This window comes from Salmo trutta, chromosome 6, assembly GCF_901001165.1.
Source record: "Salmo trutta chromosome 6, fSalTru1.1, whole genome shotgun sequence".
In the NCBI taxonomy this organism is placed as follows: domain Eukaryota; kingdom Metazoa; phylum Chordata; class Actinopteri; order Salmoniformes; family Salmonidae; genus Salmo; species Salmo trutta.
The window spans coordinates 25,707,797-25,724,207 of record NC_042962.1 but is presented as its reverse complement, the minus strand read 5'-3'; the positions used below and the strand labels follow the sequence as shown (position 1 = coordinate 25,724,207).

Genomic DNA, 16,411 nt, shown 5'->3' with positions numbered 1-16,411 from the left:
GGATGTAGTGAAGGAGGAGGTGAGGGAGGATGGGGGAGGTGAGAAGGGAGGTGGTGGTGTAAGAGGAGCTGTAGCATGCATTCAGTCTGGAGGAGGGGTGGAGGAGAGGTCAACGACGGAGAGGTTCTGCAGTCTGAAATCTCTATAGACCCTCCGTAGACCTCTCTCCTGCCTCGCGGGTTGAAGTTACAGCCCAGGGTTTGACATGGGTGGTCAAGGATATGGCTTAGAGACCCTAGCAAACCTATACTGCTTAGTGCATCGGAGCTAAGAGTTGTTAGGTAAACACAAGTGATAGCAGATTCCACCCTTTTACCTCCTCTCCTTCAGAGAAGACCAGGCCAAACATGAGTCATCAGAAGGAAGCTATCAAAGAGACAGCTACTCAGAGGTCAAACACAGTGCCAGAGTGCTGCTACAGTAGGTATTTAGCTAGCACGTCTCTTTGCTTTCTTGTCTTTCTTACAAAAACAAGTTCATTTCAAATGATTTTTCACATTTGCGTAATACAATGGAAAGTTTTTTTTGGGCTATTACAGACCTGTTCCATAGCATGTGTTTTGAGCCTCCTGATCAAAGTACCCTTTTCCATGTTAAGACATGTTAAGACCATTATATACTCTATTTTGCTTTACAATGCAAGCCCTTATTTATTATTATAACTGGTGTGCAATCATAGAAAACATTCCTAATCTACTCACCAGGATGCATCTGATTTATGGCTGTCTGCTTACATGAAACGTAATACAACTCAACACATTTCTCTTATAAGAGATGCAAGCCCTGCAATTCCACTAAAACAAGGCCTGTCTGAGTTGTGCCCTGTTGGTTGAGCAGGGGCAGGGCAGGTAGCCAAGCTGTAAGTCATGTATTAATAAGGTGCGTTGAGGTAGTGTGTGTTGAGGCAGTGTGTGTTGAGGTAGCGAGTGTTGAGGTAGTGTTTAGGTAGTGATTGTTAATTAAGGGTAGATTGTGCCAAAGTATGTGATTGTTGAGGTAGAACAGCAGGTCTGACGGGGCCAAGGGGGGGGGGGGGGGGGGGGGGGGGGGGGGTAAACCTCTCGGTGTTGTTGCCCAGCAGTGGGCCCTGTGTTTGGCATTGACCAGGGGGTGCAACTAGATCCAGCTGTTGGGCACCACTCCCCTGGCTGCCTGCCCATCCTCCTGCTGGCACACGGGCGCCAGATGTTTACACACTAAAAACACATCCTATCACGAAGCGCCCCTCCTCCCCTCCCCTGTCTGACTGTGTTCTGCCAGTTCAGGCGCCTGCTCACAGATAAAGACTCAGTGTCTACAGGTCTGCAGACAGGCTTTTTTTTATTGTGATGTGACTCGTGTGTATGTTTGTGTGTGTGTGTGTGTGTGTGTGTGTGTGTGTGTGTGTGTGTGTGTGTGTGTGTGTGTGTGTGTGTGTGTGTTTCTGTGTTCATGTACACTACCATTCAAAAGTTTGGGGTCACTTAGAAATGTCCTTGTTTTTGAAAGAAAAGCAAATTTTTTTCTCTCCATTAAAATAACATCAAATTGATCAGAAATACAGTTTAGACATTGCTAATGTTGTAAATGACTATTGTAGCTGGAAATGGCAGATTGTTTATGGAATATCTACATAGGCGTAAAGAGGCCCATTATCAGCGACCATCACCCCTGTGTTCCAATGGCTTGTTGTGTTAGCTAATCCAAGTTTATCATTTTAAAAGGATAATTGATCATTAGAAAACCCTTTCGCTATTATGTTAGCACAGCTGAAAACTGTTGTTCTGAATAAAGAAGCAATAAAACTGACCTTCTTTAGACTAGCTGGGTATCTGGAGCATCAGCATTTGTGGGTTCGAATTCAGGCTCAAAATTGCCAGAAACAAAGAACTTTCTTCTGAAACTCGTCAGTCTATTCGTGTTCTGAGAAATTAAGGCTATTCCATGCGAGAAATTGCCAAGAAACTGAAGATCTCGTACAACGCTGTGTACCACTCCCTTCACAGAACAGAGCAAACTGGCTCTAACCAGAATAGAAAGAGGAGTGTGAGGCCCCGGTGCACAACTGAGCAAGAGAACAGGTACATTAGAGTGTTTAGTTTGAGAAACAGACGCCTCACAAATCCTCAACTGGCAGCTTCATTAAATAGTACCAGCAAAACACCAGTCTCAACGTCAACAGTGAAGAGGCGACTCCGGGATGCAGGCCTTGTAGGTAGAGTTTCTCTGTCCAGTTTCTGTGTTCTTTTGCCCATCTTAATACTTTCTTTTTTTTTGGCCAGTCTGAGATAGGGCTTTGCAACTCTGCAGTCTGAGATATTTGCAACTCTGCCTAGAAGGCCAGCATCCCGGAGTCACCTCTTCATTGCTGACGTTGAGACTGACAATTTCTTGGCAATTTCTCGCATGGAATAGCCTTAATTTCTTAGAACAAGAATATACTGATGAGTTTCAGAAGAAAGTGCTTTGTTTCTGGCCATTTTGAGCCTGTAATTGAACCCACAAATGCTGATGCTCCAGATACTCAACTAGTCTAAAGAAGGCCAGTTTTATTGCTTCTTTAATTAGCACAACAGTTTTCAGCTGTGCTCACATAATTGCAAAAGGGTTTTCTAATGATCAATTAGCCATTTAAAATGATCAACTTAGATTAGCTAACACAACGTGCCATTGGATCACAGGAGTGATGGATGCTGATAATTTGCCTCTGTACGCCTCTGTACAGTGGGGGAAAAAAGTATTTGATCCCCTGCTGATTTTGTACGTTTGCCCACTTACAAATAAATTATCAGTCTATAATTTTAATGGTAGATTTATATGAACAGTGAGAGACAGAATAACAACAAAATAATCCAGAAAAATGCATGTCAAAAATGTTATAAAATGATTTCCATTTTAATGAGGGAAATAAGTATTTGACCCCTTTGCAAAACATGACTTAGTACTTGGTGGCAAAACCCTTGTTGGCAATCACAGAGGTCAGACGTTTCTTGTAGTTGGCCACCAGGTTTGCACACATCTCAGGAGGGATTTTGTCCCACTCCTCTTTGCAGATCTTCTCCAAGTCATTAAGGTTTCGAGGCTGACGTTTTGCAACTCGAACCTTCAGCTCCCTCCACAGATTTTCTATGGGATTAAGGTCTGGAGACTGGCTAGGCCACTCCAGGACCTTAATGTGCTTCTTCTTGAGCCACTCCTTTGTTGCCTTGGCCGTGTGTTTTGGGTCATTGTCATGCTGGAATACCCATCCACGACCCATTTTCAATGCCCTGGCTGAGGGAAGGAGGTTCTCACCCAAGATTTGACAGTACATGGCCCCGTCAAATGATGAGGTGAAGTTGTCCTGTCCCCTTAGCAGAAAAACACCCCCAAACATAATGTTTCCACCTCCATGTTTGACGGTGGAGATGGTGTTCTTGGGGTCATAGGCAGCATTCCTCCTCCAAACACGGTGAGTTGAGTTGATGCCAAAGAGCTCCATTTTGGTCTCATCTAACCACAACACTTTCACCAGTTGTCCTCTGAATCATTCAGATGTTCATTGGCAAACTTCAGACGGGCATGTATATGTATTCTTGAGCAGGGGGACCTTGCGGGCGATGCAGGATTTCAGTCCTTCACGGCGTAGTGTGTTACCAATTGTTTTCTTGGTGACAATGATCCCAGCTGCCTTGAGATCATTGACAAGATCCTCCCGTGTAGTTCTGGGCTGATTCCTCACCGTTCTCATGATCATTGCAACCCCACGAGGTGAGATCTTGCATGGAACCCCAGGCCGAGGGATATTGACAATTCTTTTGTGTTTCTTCCATTTGCGAATAATCGCACCAAATGTTGTCACATTCTCACCAAGCTGCTTGGCGATGGTCTTGTAGCCCATTCCAGCCTTGTGTAGGTCTGCAATCTTGTCCCTGACATCCTTGGAGAGCTCTTTGGTCTTGGCCATGGTGGAGAGTTTGGAATCTGATTGATTGATTGCTTCTGTGGACATGTGTCTTTTTTACAGGTAACAAGCTGCGGTTAGGAGCACTCCCTTTAAGAGTGTGCTCCTAATCTCAGCTCGTTACCTGTATAAAAAACACCTGGGAGCCAGAAATCTTTCTGATTGAGAGGGGGTCAAATACTTATTTCCCTCATTAAAATGCAAATCAATGTATAAAATTTTTGACCTGCGTTTTTCTGTATATTTTTGTTGTTATTCTGTCTCTCACTGTTCAAATAAACCTACCATTAAAATTATAGACTGATCCTTTCTTTATCAGTGGGCAAACGTACAAAATCAGCAGGGGATCAAATACTTTTCCCCCCCCACTGTAGATATTCCATTAAAAATCAGCCGTTTCCAGCTACAATAGCCATTTACAACATTAACAATGTCTATACTGTATTTCTGATCAATTTGATGTTATTTTATTGGACAAAAAATGTGCTTTTCTTTCAAAAACAAGGACATTTCTCGGTGACCCCAAACTTTTAAATGGTAGTGTATGTGCGTGTGTGATTTAATCCCTTCCACTTTTAAAAGGGTAGGGTTTCAAGTAGCCCCTCGGGTAGTATGGGCAAGATGCACTCACATAGACATAGCCCATGTTTGAACTTGTCCTACAATGGATATACAGTATGATGTATTCAAAACACAACATTCCAGCGCTAGCTTGAGGGATTATATACCATAGGATAGAGCAGGGATCATCAACTAGATTCGGTGAGGGGCCGATATCTTCTTGAGCGGATGTCAGGGGATTGGAACATAATTACAAATAATTGGTAGACTGCAAATTGGCTGCAAGAAGTACAAACAGATATAATATTTGACTAAAACATAATAATTTCAAACCTTGCTTACATTTGTATACAATCACATATACAGTATCTCATTATTAAGAATGGGAATACTTTGGAACAGATTTCCAAAATTAAAATCACTTGGAGCTGATTTTTGGGTGTTTTTACAGTCTTTTATATCCCCCCCAAAATATACACTACCGGTCAAATGTTTTAAACACCTACTCATTCAAGGGTTTTTCTTTTTTTTTTTTTACTATTTTCTACATTGTAGAATAATAGTGAAGACATCAAAACTATGAAATAGCACATGTGGAATCATGTAGTAACCAAAAAAGTGTTAAACAAATCAAATTAAATGCTATATTTGAGATTCTTCAAATAGCCACACTTTGCCTTGATGACATCTTTGCACACTCTTAGCATTCTCTCAACCAGCTTCACCTGGAATGCTTTTCCAACAGTCTTGAAGGAGTTTGCACATATGTGACTCACCACCTGGATTCGGTCTTACGTAGCAAAATTTTAAATGGTGTTTTTTACATTGGATAAAAGTAGAGACTCGGAGCTACAAAATGGTATATCATACACTGCATTTCAGGAACAATGGGAAAGTAATTCTGTTTTGAAAGTTGATCAACTTGTAAACTCACTTTTGAGAAAATGGCCTTTGAATGTTTTGGTATCTAGTGAAGAGCTCTTTTTTGTCTACACCCATTCAGCGTCAGAGTGCACACTTGACGATGATTTGTTTACCTCTGACTAACATGAAAACAGCCTAACCAGCTCTGCTGGCAACAATTGCATTACTCTTTTTTTGCAGACGTTTACTGACACCGGCCATATTCAACGGGTGTTGTACACACATCACCTATCATTAGCTAACGAGCCAGCCAGCTAACGTTATCTAGTTAAACAACAATGAACAGTACCAACAATGCCACAGTGCTGGGAGCTAACCAACCAGATTCAATGTTAGCTAGCTAACATTAGGCTCTAACTAGAAAAGCAAACGGCTCTGGGAAGCAAATTATAACGTCAGCTAGGGAGCCAGCTAGCGAATGTTAGCTAGCTAGCTAACAGTACACTTTAGCTTGAAATTAAACCACTTTCTGTCAAAATAGAAACGTGTAATATCTGAAAATGTTGCTAGCTATCTTACCTGTATACATCATCATGCATGATGGACATGTCGACCTGTCAGGAATGCCGTACCACGGTTGCCCTTAGTTTGAAGATGTAATCCGGTGACAGGTGTTTTCTCCATCTCTTTAGCTATCATACTCCAATTCCACTGATTTCAAAACTTGATCCTCCGGAAAGTGGAGAGCAACACTTATGCAGCTCCACTACACAGTACATAAAAAATCTTTGTTGGACAGGATTACCAACACAGACTGATGAGCTCAAATAGACAGAAGCCTTCTATATGGCAGACCAATCCAAACTCCTCTCTCAGCATGTCCAACCCACTAATTATCTCAGCCAATCATGGCTAGTGGGAAGGTTACTGTCTTTTCCTGTGGCTTAACCAACAAGGCTCGTAATTTAAATTTTTTATTCATATTTACAAATGGCATACACGTTTGTTATTAAAGCACATAAAAGATCACATGTTCGAGAAGGCATTTCTGCCAAAAAACGCATTTTGATAAAAACAAAAAAGTTTTACGTTCAAAGGGCTCTCCTGTGAACTTGTGACATACGCCTAGTTTCCTGAATCGGATCACATATGCTGAACACTTGTTGGCTGATTTTCCTTCGCTCTGCGGTCTGACTCAACCCAAACCATCTCAATTTGGTTGAGGTCAGTGGATTGTGGAAGCCAGGTCATCTGATGCAGCACTCCATCATTCTCCTTCTTGGTAAAATAGCCCTTACACAGCCTGCAGGTGTGTTGGGTCATTGTCCTGTTGCAAAACAAATGATAGTCCCACTAAGACGAAACCAGATGAGCAGGCGTAACACTGCAAAATGCTGCGGTAGCCATGCTGGTTAAGTGTACCTTGAATTCTAAATAAATCACAATAAATCTCATCCAAGATGGCGTAGCAGTTCAGACGTCCTGTCGTGTCTCGTATATATATATTTACATATCTTTTTCTTCACTTATCTTTTTACATTTTTTTTATTATTCAAATACTCAACCTCAAAGCACTCTCCTGCAACCCGCCTCACCAATTAAAAAAAAAAAGAAAGTATTATTTACCTCATCTGAATTCCACAACAGAAGCTAGCCAGAGGTTAGCCATTTTCACTGGCTAACGTTGAAGTTCAGCTAGCCACGGTTAGCCGTCCTCAGCTGTCCATTAGCTCGAAAAGCTATCGCCAGTTTTTGTACAGCGCGACTCAGACCAGAGCATATTGGACCTATTCTCTCTCCTTTCCCCGATTTCTACCGCAGGCTCTGGACATTTACACCTGGATCTTGCAGCTAACTAGCTGCTACCTGAGTGACTATTGGCAACGTCGGTCACGGAATTAACACACATTATTACGGAGCTAGCCAGCTAGCCAGCTGAAGAGTTCCGTCAGCCACTCGTGGGCTATTCCTGAGCTAGCCAGCTGAAGTGTCTCCTGGGCTACAACTCACCTATCCTGACCCGTTTTACTGCCGATGCGGAGCCCCATCGGGTCTTCACGACTGGACCACCGACGTTATCTGCCCGAGGGAGTTATCCAACTGGCCCCTCCGTCGCGACGTAACCTGATCGCCCATCTGCGGCCGGCTAATCGTTAGCTGTCTTTTCGGCTGCGATCTGAATAGGTCTATCGGACACTTTTCTTGGGCCACTATAACTAAATATTTTGCCAACTTGGACAGGTCCCCCCTTCCACACGGAACCCCACTAACCCACAGACGGAAACGCACGAGGTGGCTAAAAACAGACCTCCCTCCCATCTTCCACCAGCTTGCTACCTATGGCCCGACTAGCTGTCTGAATCTCACTGGACCCTCTGATCACTCGGCTGAGCATGCCTCTCCTTAATGTCAATATGCATTGTCCATTGCTGTTCTGGTTAGTGTTTATTGGCTTATTTCACTTTAGAGCCTCTAGCCCTGCTCATTATACCTTATCCAACCTCTCAGTTCCTCCACCCACACATGCTATGACATCTTCTGGTTTCAATGATGTTTCTAGAGACAATATCTCTCTCATAATCACTAAATGCCTAGGTTTACCTCCTCTGTACTCACATCCCACCATACCTTTGTCTGTATATTATACCTTGAAGCTATTTTATCGCCCCCAGAAACCTGCTCCTTTTTCTCTCTATTCTGGACGTCACAGACGACCAATTCTTATAGCTTTTAGCCGTACCCTCATACTTATTCTTCTCTGCTCCTCTGGGGATGTAGAGGTGAATCCAGGCCCTGCAGTGCCTGGCTCCACTCCTACTCCCCAGGCGCTCTCTTTTGATGACTTCTGTAACCGTAATAACCTTGGTTTCATGCATGTTAACATTAGAAGCCTCCTCCCTAAGTTTGTTTTATTCACTGCTTTAGCACACTCTGCCAACCCGGATGTCCTAGCTGTGTCTGAATCTTGGCTCAGGAAGTCCACCAAAAACTGTGAAATCTTCATCCCTAACTACAACGTTTTCAGACAAGATAGAACGACCAAAGGGGGCGGTGTTGCAATCTACTGCAGAGATAGCCTGCAGAGTTCTGTCCTGCTATCCAGGTCTGTACCCAAACAATTTGAACTTCTACTTTTAAAAATCCACCTCTCCAAAAACAAGCCTCTCACCGTTGCCGCCTGCTATAGACCCCCCTCGGCCCCTAGCTGTGCTCTGGACACCATATGTGAACTGATTGCCCCCCATCTATCTTCAGAGCTCGTGCTACTAGGCGACCTAAACTGGGACATGCTTAACACCCCAGCCATTCTACAATCCAAGCTTGATGCCCTCAATCTCACACAAATTATTAATGAACCCACCAGGTACAACCCCAAAGCCGCAAACACTGGCACCCTCATAGATATCATCCTAACTAACGTGCCCTCTAATTACACCTCTGCTGTTTTCAACCAAGATCTCAGCGATCACTGCCTCATTGCCTGCACCCGTAATGGGTCAGCGGTCAAACGACCTCCACTCATCACTGTCAAACGCTCCCTGAAACATTTCAACAAACAAGCCTTTCTAATCGACCTGGCCCTGGTATCCTGGAAGGATATTGACCTCATCCCGTCAGTAGAGGATGCCTGGTTATTTTTTAAAAATGCCTTCCTCTCCATCTTAAATAAGCATGCCCCTTTCAAGAAATTTAGAACCAGGAACAGATATAGCCCTTGGTTCTCCCCAGACCTGACTGCCCTTAACCAACAAAAAAATATCCTGTGGCGTTCTGCATTAGCATCGAACTGCCCCCGCGATATGCAACTTTTTAGGGAAGTTAGAAACCAATACACACAGGCAGTTAGAAACGCCAAGGCTAGCTTTTTCAAACAGAAATTTGCTTCGTGCAACTCCAACTCTAAAAAGTTCTGGGACATTGTAAAGTCCATGGAGAATAAGAACACCTCCTCCCAACTGCCCACTGCACTGAGGATAGGAAACTCTGTCACCACCGATAAGCCCACTATAATTGAGAATTTCAATAAGCATTTTTCTACGGCTGGCCATGCTTTCCACCTAACTACCCCTACTGCATTCAACAGCACTGCACCCCCCACAGCTACTCGCCCAAGCCTCCCCCATTTCTCCTTCTCCCAAATCCATTCAGCTGATGTTCTGAAAGAGCTGCAAAATCTGGACCCCTACAAATCAGCTGGGCTTGACAATCTGGACCCTTTCTTTCTAAAATTATCTGCCGAAATTATTGCAACCCCTATTACTAGCCTGTTCAACCTCTCTTTCGTGTCGTCTGAGATTCCCATTGATTGGAAAGCAGCTGCTGTCATCCCCCTCTTCAAAGGAGGTGACACTCTTGACCCAAATTGCTACAGACCTATATCCATCCTACCCTGCCTTTCTAAGGTCTTCGAAAGCCAAGTCAACAAACAGATTACCAACTATTTCGAATCCCACCGCACCCTCTCCGCTATGCAATCTGGTTTCAGAGCTGGTCATGGGTGCACCTCAGCCATGCTCAAGGTCCTAAACGACATCGTAACCGCCATCGATAAGAAACAATACTGTGCTGCCGTATTCATTGATATTGGCCAAAGCTTTTGACCCTGTTAATCACCACATCCTCATCGGCAGACTTAGTAGCCTTGGTTTCTCAAACGATTGCGTCGCCTGGTTCACCAACTACTTCTCTGACAGAGTTCAGTGTGTCAAATCGGAGGGCCTACTGTCTGGACCTCTGGCAGTCTCTATGGGGGTACCACAGGGTTCAATTCTTGGGCCAACTCTTTTCTCTGTATACATAAATGATGTCGCTCTTGCTGCTGGTGAATCTCTGATCCACCTCTACGCAGACGACACCATTCTGTATACTTCTGGCCCTTCTTTGGACACTGTGTTAACAACCCTCCAGACGAGCTTCAATGCCATTCAACTCTCCTTCCGTGGTCTCCAACTGCTCCTAAACACAAGTAAAACTAAATGCATGCTCTTCAACCGATCGCTGCCTGCACCTGCCCGCCCATCCAGCATAACTTCTCTGGACGGTTCAAACTTAGAATTTGTGGACAACTACAAATACCTAGGTGTCTGGTTAGACTGTAAACTCTCCTTCCAGACTCACATCAATCATCTACAATCCAAAGTGAAATCTAGAATTGGCTTCCTATTTCGCAACAAAGCATCCTTCACTCATGCTGCCAAACATACCCTCGTAAAACTGACCATCCTACCAATCCTCGACTTCGGCGATGTCATTTACAAAATAGCCTCCAATACCCTACTCAACAAGCTGGATGCAGTCTATCACAGTGCCATCCGTTTTGTCACCAAAGCCCCATATATAACCCACCACTGCGCCCTGGACCGTCTCGTTGGCTGGCCTTCACTTCATAATCGTCGCCAAACACATTTGCTCCAGGTCATCTACAAGACCCTGCTAGGTAAAGTCCCCCCTTATCTCCGCTCACTGGTCACCATAGCAGCACCCACCTGTAGCACGCGCTCCAGCAGGTATATCTCTCTGGTCACCCCTAAACCAACTCCTCCTTTGGTCGTCTCTCCTTCCAGTTCTCTGCTGCCAATGACTGGAACGAACTACAAAAATCTCTGAAACTGGAAACACTTATCTCCCTCACTAGCTTTAAGCACCAGCTGTCAGAGCAGCTCACAGATCACTGCACCTGTACATAGCCCATCTATAATTTAGCCCAAACTACTACCTCTTCCCCTACTGTATTTATTTATTTTATTTATTTTGCTCCTTTGCACCATATTATTTATATTTGAACTTTGAACTTTCTTCAAACTACAAATCTACCATTCCAGTGTTTTTCTTGCTATACTTTATTTACTTTGCCACCATGGCATTTTTTGCCTTTACCTCCCTTATCTCACATCATTTGCTCACATTGTATATAGTCTTATTTTTTTTTTCTACTGCATCATTGATTGTATGTTGTTTTACTCCATGTGTAACTCTGTGTTGTTGTATGTTGTCGAACTGCTTTGCTTTATCTTGGCCAGGTCGCAATTGTAAATGAGAACTTGTTCTCAACTTGCCTACCTGGTTAAATAAAGGTGAAATAAAAATAAATCACCAGCAAAGCACCCCCACACCATAACACCTCTTCCTCCATGCTTTACGGTGGGAAATACACATGCGGAGATCATCCGCTCACCCACACTGCATCTCACAAAGACACGGCGGTTGGAACCAATAATCTCCAATTTGGACTCCAAACCAAAGGACAAATTTCCACCGGTCTAATGTCCATTGCTCGTGTTTCTTGGCCCAAGCAAGTCTCTTCTTCTTATTGGTGTCCTTTAGTAGTGATTTCTTTGCAGCAATTTGACCACGAAGGCCTGATTCACGCAGTCTCCTCTGAACAGTTGATGTTGAGTTGTGTCTGTTACTTGAACTCTGTGAAGCATTTATTTGGGCTGCAATTTCTGAGGCTGGTAACTTTAATGAACTTATCCTCTGCAGCAGAGGTAACTCTGGGTCTTCCATTCCTGTGGCGGTCCTCATGAGAGCCAGTTTCATCTTAGTGCTTGATGGTTTTTGCAACTGCACTTGAAGAAGCTTTCAAAGTTCTTGAAATTTTCCGTATTGACTGACCTTCATGTCTTAAAGTAATGATGGAGTGTCGTTTCTCTTTGCTTATTTGAGCGGTTCTTGTCACAATATGGACTTTGTCTTTTACCACATATACCCCCTATGTTGTCACAACACAATTGATTGGCTCAAACGCATTAAGAAAGAAAGAAATTCCACAAATTCACTTTAAGGAAGGCACACCTGTTAATTGAAATGCATTCCAGGTGACTCCCGCATGAAGCTGGTTGAGAGAATGCCAAGACTGTGCAAAGGGAGGCTACTTTGAAGAATCTCAAATATAAAATATATTTTGATTTGTTTAATACTTTTCTGGTTACTACATGATTCCATAAGTGTTATTTAATAGTTGTGATGTCTTCACTATTATTCTTCAATGTAGAAAACAGTACAAATAAAGAAAAACACTTGAATGAGTAGGTGTTCTAAAACTTTTGACCAGTAGTGCATTTATTCATTTTTTGTTCTGAAAACTTGTGCGGCCAAATTAAATCACCTGCGGGGGGCGCCATTTGGGGAACCCTGGGATAGAGGGTGCAATTGAGGTGAGGATACTTGAACTTCTGTAGTTGTATGTTTCCAGCCCTGGCGAAAATTCAGCAGCTTCTCTCTCGGGGTAAAAATAGCAAAGTGCTTTGGAGCTGATATTATGCAAATGTTTTAATATTTTATATGAGGAATTAGACAGCCTCCCACTTCTTTCAGACAGTTGTGACGAATCATTTCCCTGCTCCCAAACGCATCCTCCATTTTTCTCCCAATTCCCTCAGTGGTTGTTCCTCAGTGTTAGTCTTTGTGTAAAGTGTATTTGTGTAAAGTGTATTTATGCCTGATCAGCCTTACAGCAAGAAAAATAAAAATGGCGCCGTCCCCTTGCAGTTAATGTGTGTCTCGGTTTATTTTGAGTTATATCCCCGAGTTGTTTTAGGTGGACTTCCTAGCGAACATTCCAAGGCAGTGAGGCTTTTTAGTTCAGTTGTTTTTAATGAGGTCTCATTTGGGCAGGGCCTCCTGAAAGATAGCCATCAACCACTGCTTTTCATTACTCTGCCCTTAGACCGGCTGAAGAAGCACATTACTTAGGAATGCCCATAAAAACACATTGAGTCAATACATGCAACCATGATTCAATGGTTGGTAAAGAGATGTGTGCTTTAAAGCTGATGGTCTGTTTAACGCTCTTTTTCTTCTCTCCATTTGTCCCCTTGTCTTTCTCTCTAACCCCTATGCAGCCCCGCCACAGTTCTTTCCTGCCTTCCATCCGCCGGTGCCCATCGATGACAGACACGCCCAGGGACGCTACATCTACGAGCCGTCCCCTGTTCCCCCGCTGCACGTGTGAGTGTCACAGACTGTACACACACACACACACACACACACAACCCCTCCTACATGCACCACACACACACCGAGACATTTCTTCTCAACTGAAAATAATGCCTAGGAGTTTGTCAGGCCTACTGAGAAGTCTTTTGGTTATCAGTATCAACTCAAAGTAGCGGTAATGACAATATAAATATGTTTCTCCTGTTTTTCTCCGGGGAGTGTTGCATCCTCCTCAGAGATGCTCTGTGCTCCCCAGATCAAAGGCCACGGGCCCTGTCTGGCAGCAACATGATCCACATGTCAGAGACAGGCAAATGAACACGTGTCAGAAACATGGAGACGAGAGCCCGCGGCGTGTGATTCTCATAAGCACAGTGATCAAGCCTTGTCAAGACGAGACGATGCAACTCTCAACCTGACATACACACCTTCACTGACACACAAATAAATGTACTGACATACACACCTTCACATACACATTTTCTGACATGCACTGTACCATGTATACACCCCCCCCCCCCGCCACACATAGGTAAGTGCATTAAGCAGAGGAACATGTATGGGTTGAGTCTCCCATTCCCATATTTCTCCTAAGGCTTCACTGACGTGGTTGGCCAGGTCAGCAGCCACACATCAATGTCCTCTGTACTAGGGGATTCCCTCAGTTTCTGTGCACACACACACCCACACCCACACACACACTAGCCTCTCTCTTTCTCACTCTCATTCACTCTGTCCTTCCTTCTCCCCTCTCTTTCTCTGTCTTTCCTTCTACCGCTTTCTCCCTCTGTTCTGCCTGAACAGTGAGGACTAGCAGTGGATGTTCTGTTGCCCTTGCTGCGCTACTTTCTAACCTGGAGACAGGAAGGAAGCGATCAGTGCGCGACGGGGACAAATTGGATGGGGCAGCATTAGGTTTTATATTCTTCATCATTATCAACTCCCCCCCTCCACCCTCACCCGCCCTCGTGCTCGGGAGTCATATCTCTCCCTTGCCGATGTGCCACTAAGCGTAATGAATTTTTTATGTCTCCCCCCATTCAACCCCTCTCCCTCTCTCCCTGAGGTAAGGAGAGAGGGAGAGGTGAGGAAATAAAAAAGGGTTGATGATTGATGCCCTGTGTCACCGCAAACAAAATACCAAATATAATTTAGCATTTAGCTTATGTGGAGATAATGGGGAGAACACGCGCTGCCAACACGGCTCAAACAAACAGTCGCGCTTGTTATCAGTCAGAGGCGCTTTGGAAAGATCTGGAGCATAGGTTAGGGGGAAGTGGGAGACATGGAACCCACTGAATTAAATTAGGGGGGGGAAGAGAAGAGAAGTTGTGCTGCGCCGAACAAACGTGTTCAGTCACTCGCTCTCTGTCCAGACAGGAGTTATCTGGCTGGCGCGCTTCGTTTGCTCAACCAGTCAGTGGAGGCATGGTCGCCGCTGTACTTACCGCCTGTTTATCCACTTGTATTGCTGCTTAATACGACACGCCGTGCTGAAAGGCCCCATTTTTCATTATTACAAGTCAGTTGTTTAGTGGACGGTCTTATTCGAATTGACTTGGGTGCTAGTACACACATTACCGAGTTACACATGTCCCTTTCAAATCGGAACCTACCGTCCTCCGCTCACAATGTCATTACTTTTGCTGCTTTTTAGAGTAGGCAACAGTGTTACATGCTATTGAAGTTAAGTTTACGGTCTGTATAGTCCGTCTACAGATGACAGAGTTATGTAGGCTACTGTAGTTTTGCTTCAGATTTTGACTGTAACGTACTCAGTATTGTTTTGGAACCATACATCTGGCAATTTGGTCTCATGCACAGTGTTTTTAAGAATTTCTTATAAAGGAGCATTTTGATCCAGTCACCCCCAGCAATGCAGTCAGTGGTCTTGCACACAGAGAGAACAAGTATGGTCCTTCAGGGACCAGGGGGACAGGTGGGTGGATTTCAGAGAGAAATATTGAATTGTTTTAAGACAAGCTCTCCTTAGTGAGCAGAATGAATCGTTATTAGCCCTCTTAAAGATATGGCTAAGTACACAGTAGAGTATTATTGCCATTACTTCCCCATGCAGGGCTCTCATTATAGCTGGTAATTACAGTGGGTCTGGCCCTGCGGCGGTACAATCAATCCAGCCTCGCTAACGCTAGCTGCCGCGCTAACGCTAACAGCGCTAATTCTAACGCTAGGACTGTGTCCGGTAGAAAAACAAGCTGCCACCGCCGGCTCATTTTCCCATGATATGTTCTGCCGTCTAACCGACGTCACAAATGAACAGAAACCTATCCTATTATTGTGATGGGTATAATTGAAACATGTTTATTTATGGCCTGGTGCCGCAGACGAGGGAGGAACGAAGGAGCGTTAGGCTACGCTAACAGCACTGGGCGATATGAGGCCGACAGAATTAAATTAAAAGCTCATAAAATGAAATATGCTCTGTATTAGCTGCTTGACACTTAATTTGCCTTCAAATGAGCGGAGGAAATCACAAATTAACTGTCCTTTGTCCCCCCCCCCTCTCTCTCCTGCTGCACACCACCTCTATTAGGAAGGGGAGAGTGCAATTACAGGCAGGAGCTAGGAGAATCGTTTACTTTATAAATTCTTGTAGGGAAGGCACCCGCCATTCAATATTAAAGATGGAGGGTCAGGGGTTGCCATCGTCGTGTGGGTGCAGGGCATTGATTACGTAGGTAGACATAATAGGGGGTTGTAGTCCTGCATGTCTAAAATGGGAAACTGTGGAGTCTTAGAGACCAGCAGAGCTCTGACCAACCACTTTTTATGACTATTGAATCATTGAGTCAGTGCAGCTGATCTAGGATCAGCAGGCCTTTCCTACACTACTGTCAGATCAATATGTGTGTCGCTTAGTGTCTCTGGCCTGGGAACAGCTGACCTCCAGTCCCATTGACGGAGATTCACCCCTCCACCACTCTTCCTCTAGAGAAGATGTTTCCTCACTTCCTGCTTAAATAAACACACAGACCAGTGAAGAGCAAGCTCTCCATGGGAGCTCTCGTCCCCACCACCGCTCCCATTGTGTCAGCCCGGCTTAATGGGGGGCTGCATGGGGGGGCTGCATGGGGGAGGCCGGGGCCAAAGAGAAGAGACCGCTCC

General features: G+C 44.4%; 1 protein-coding gene across 3 annotated transcripts in view; it reads left to right on the top strand.

Annotated features, from left to right (window-relative positions):
* The window catches only part of LOC115195730 (transcriptional activator GLI3), a 136,569-nt gene that overhangs the window by 62,714 nt on the left and 57,444 nt on the right, over window positions 1–16,411 (top strand). For all 3 annotated transcript variants that reach the window (XM_029755900.1, XM_029755901.1, XM_029755899.1), the window contains exon 4: window positions 13,192–13,297. In XM_029755900.1, coding sequence (XP_029611760.1) covers window positions 13,192–13,297 — 106 coding nt within the window. The remainder of the gene's footprint in view (window positions 1–13,191; window positions 13,298–16,411) is intronic.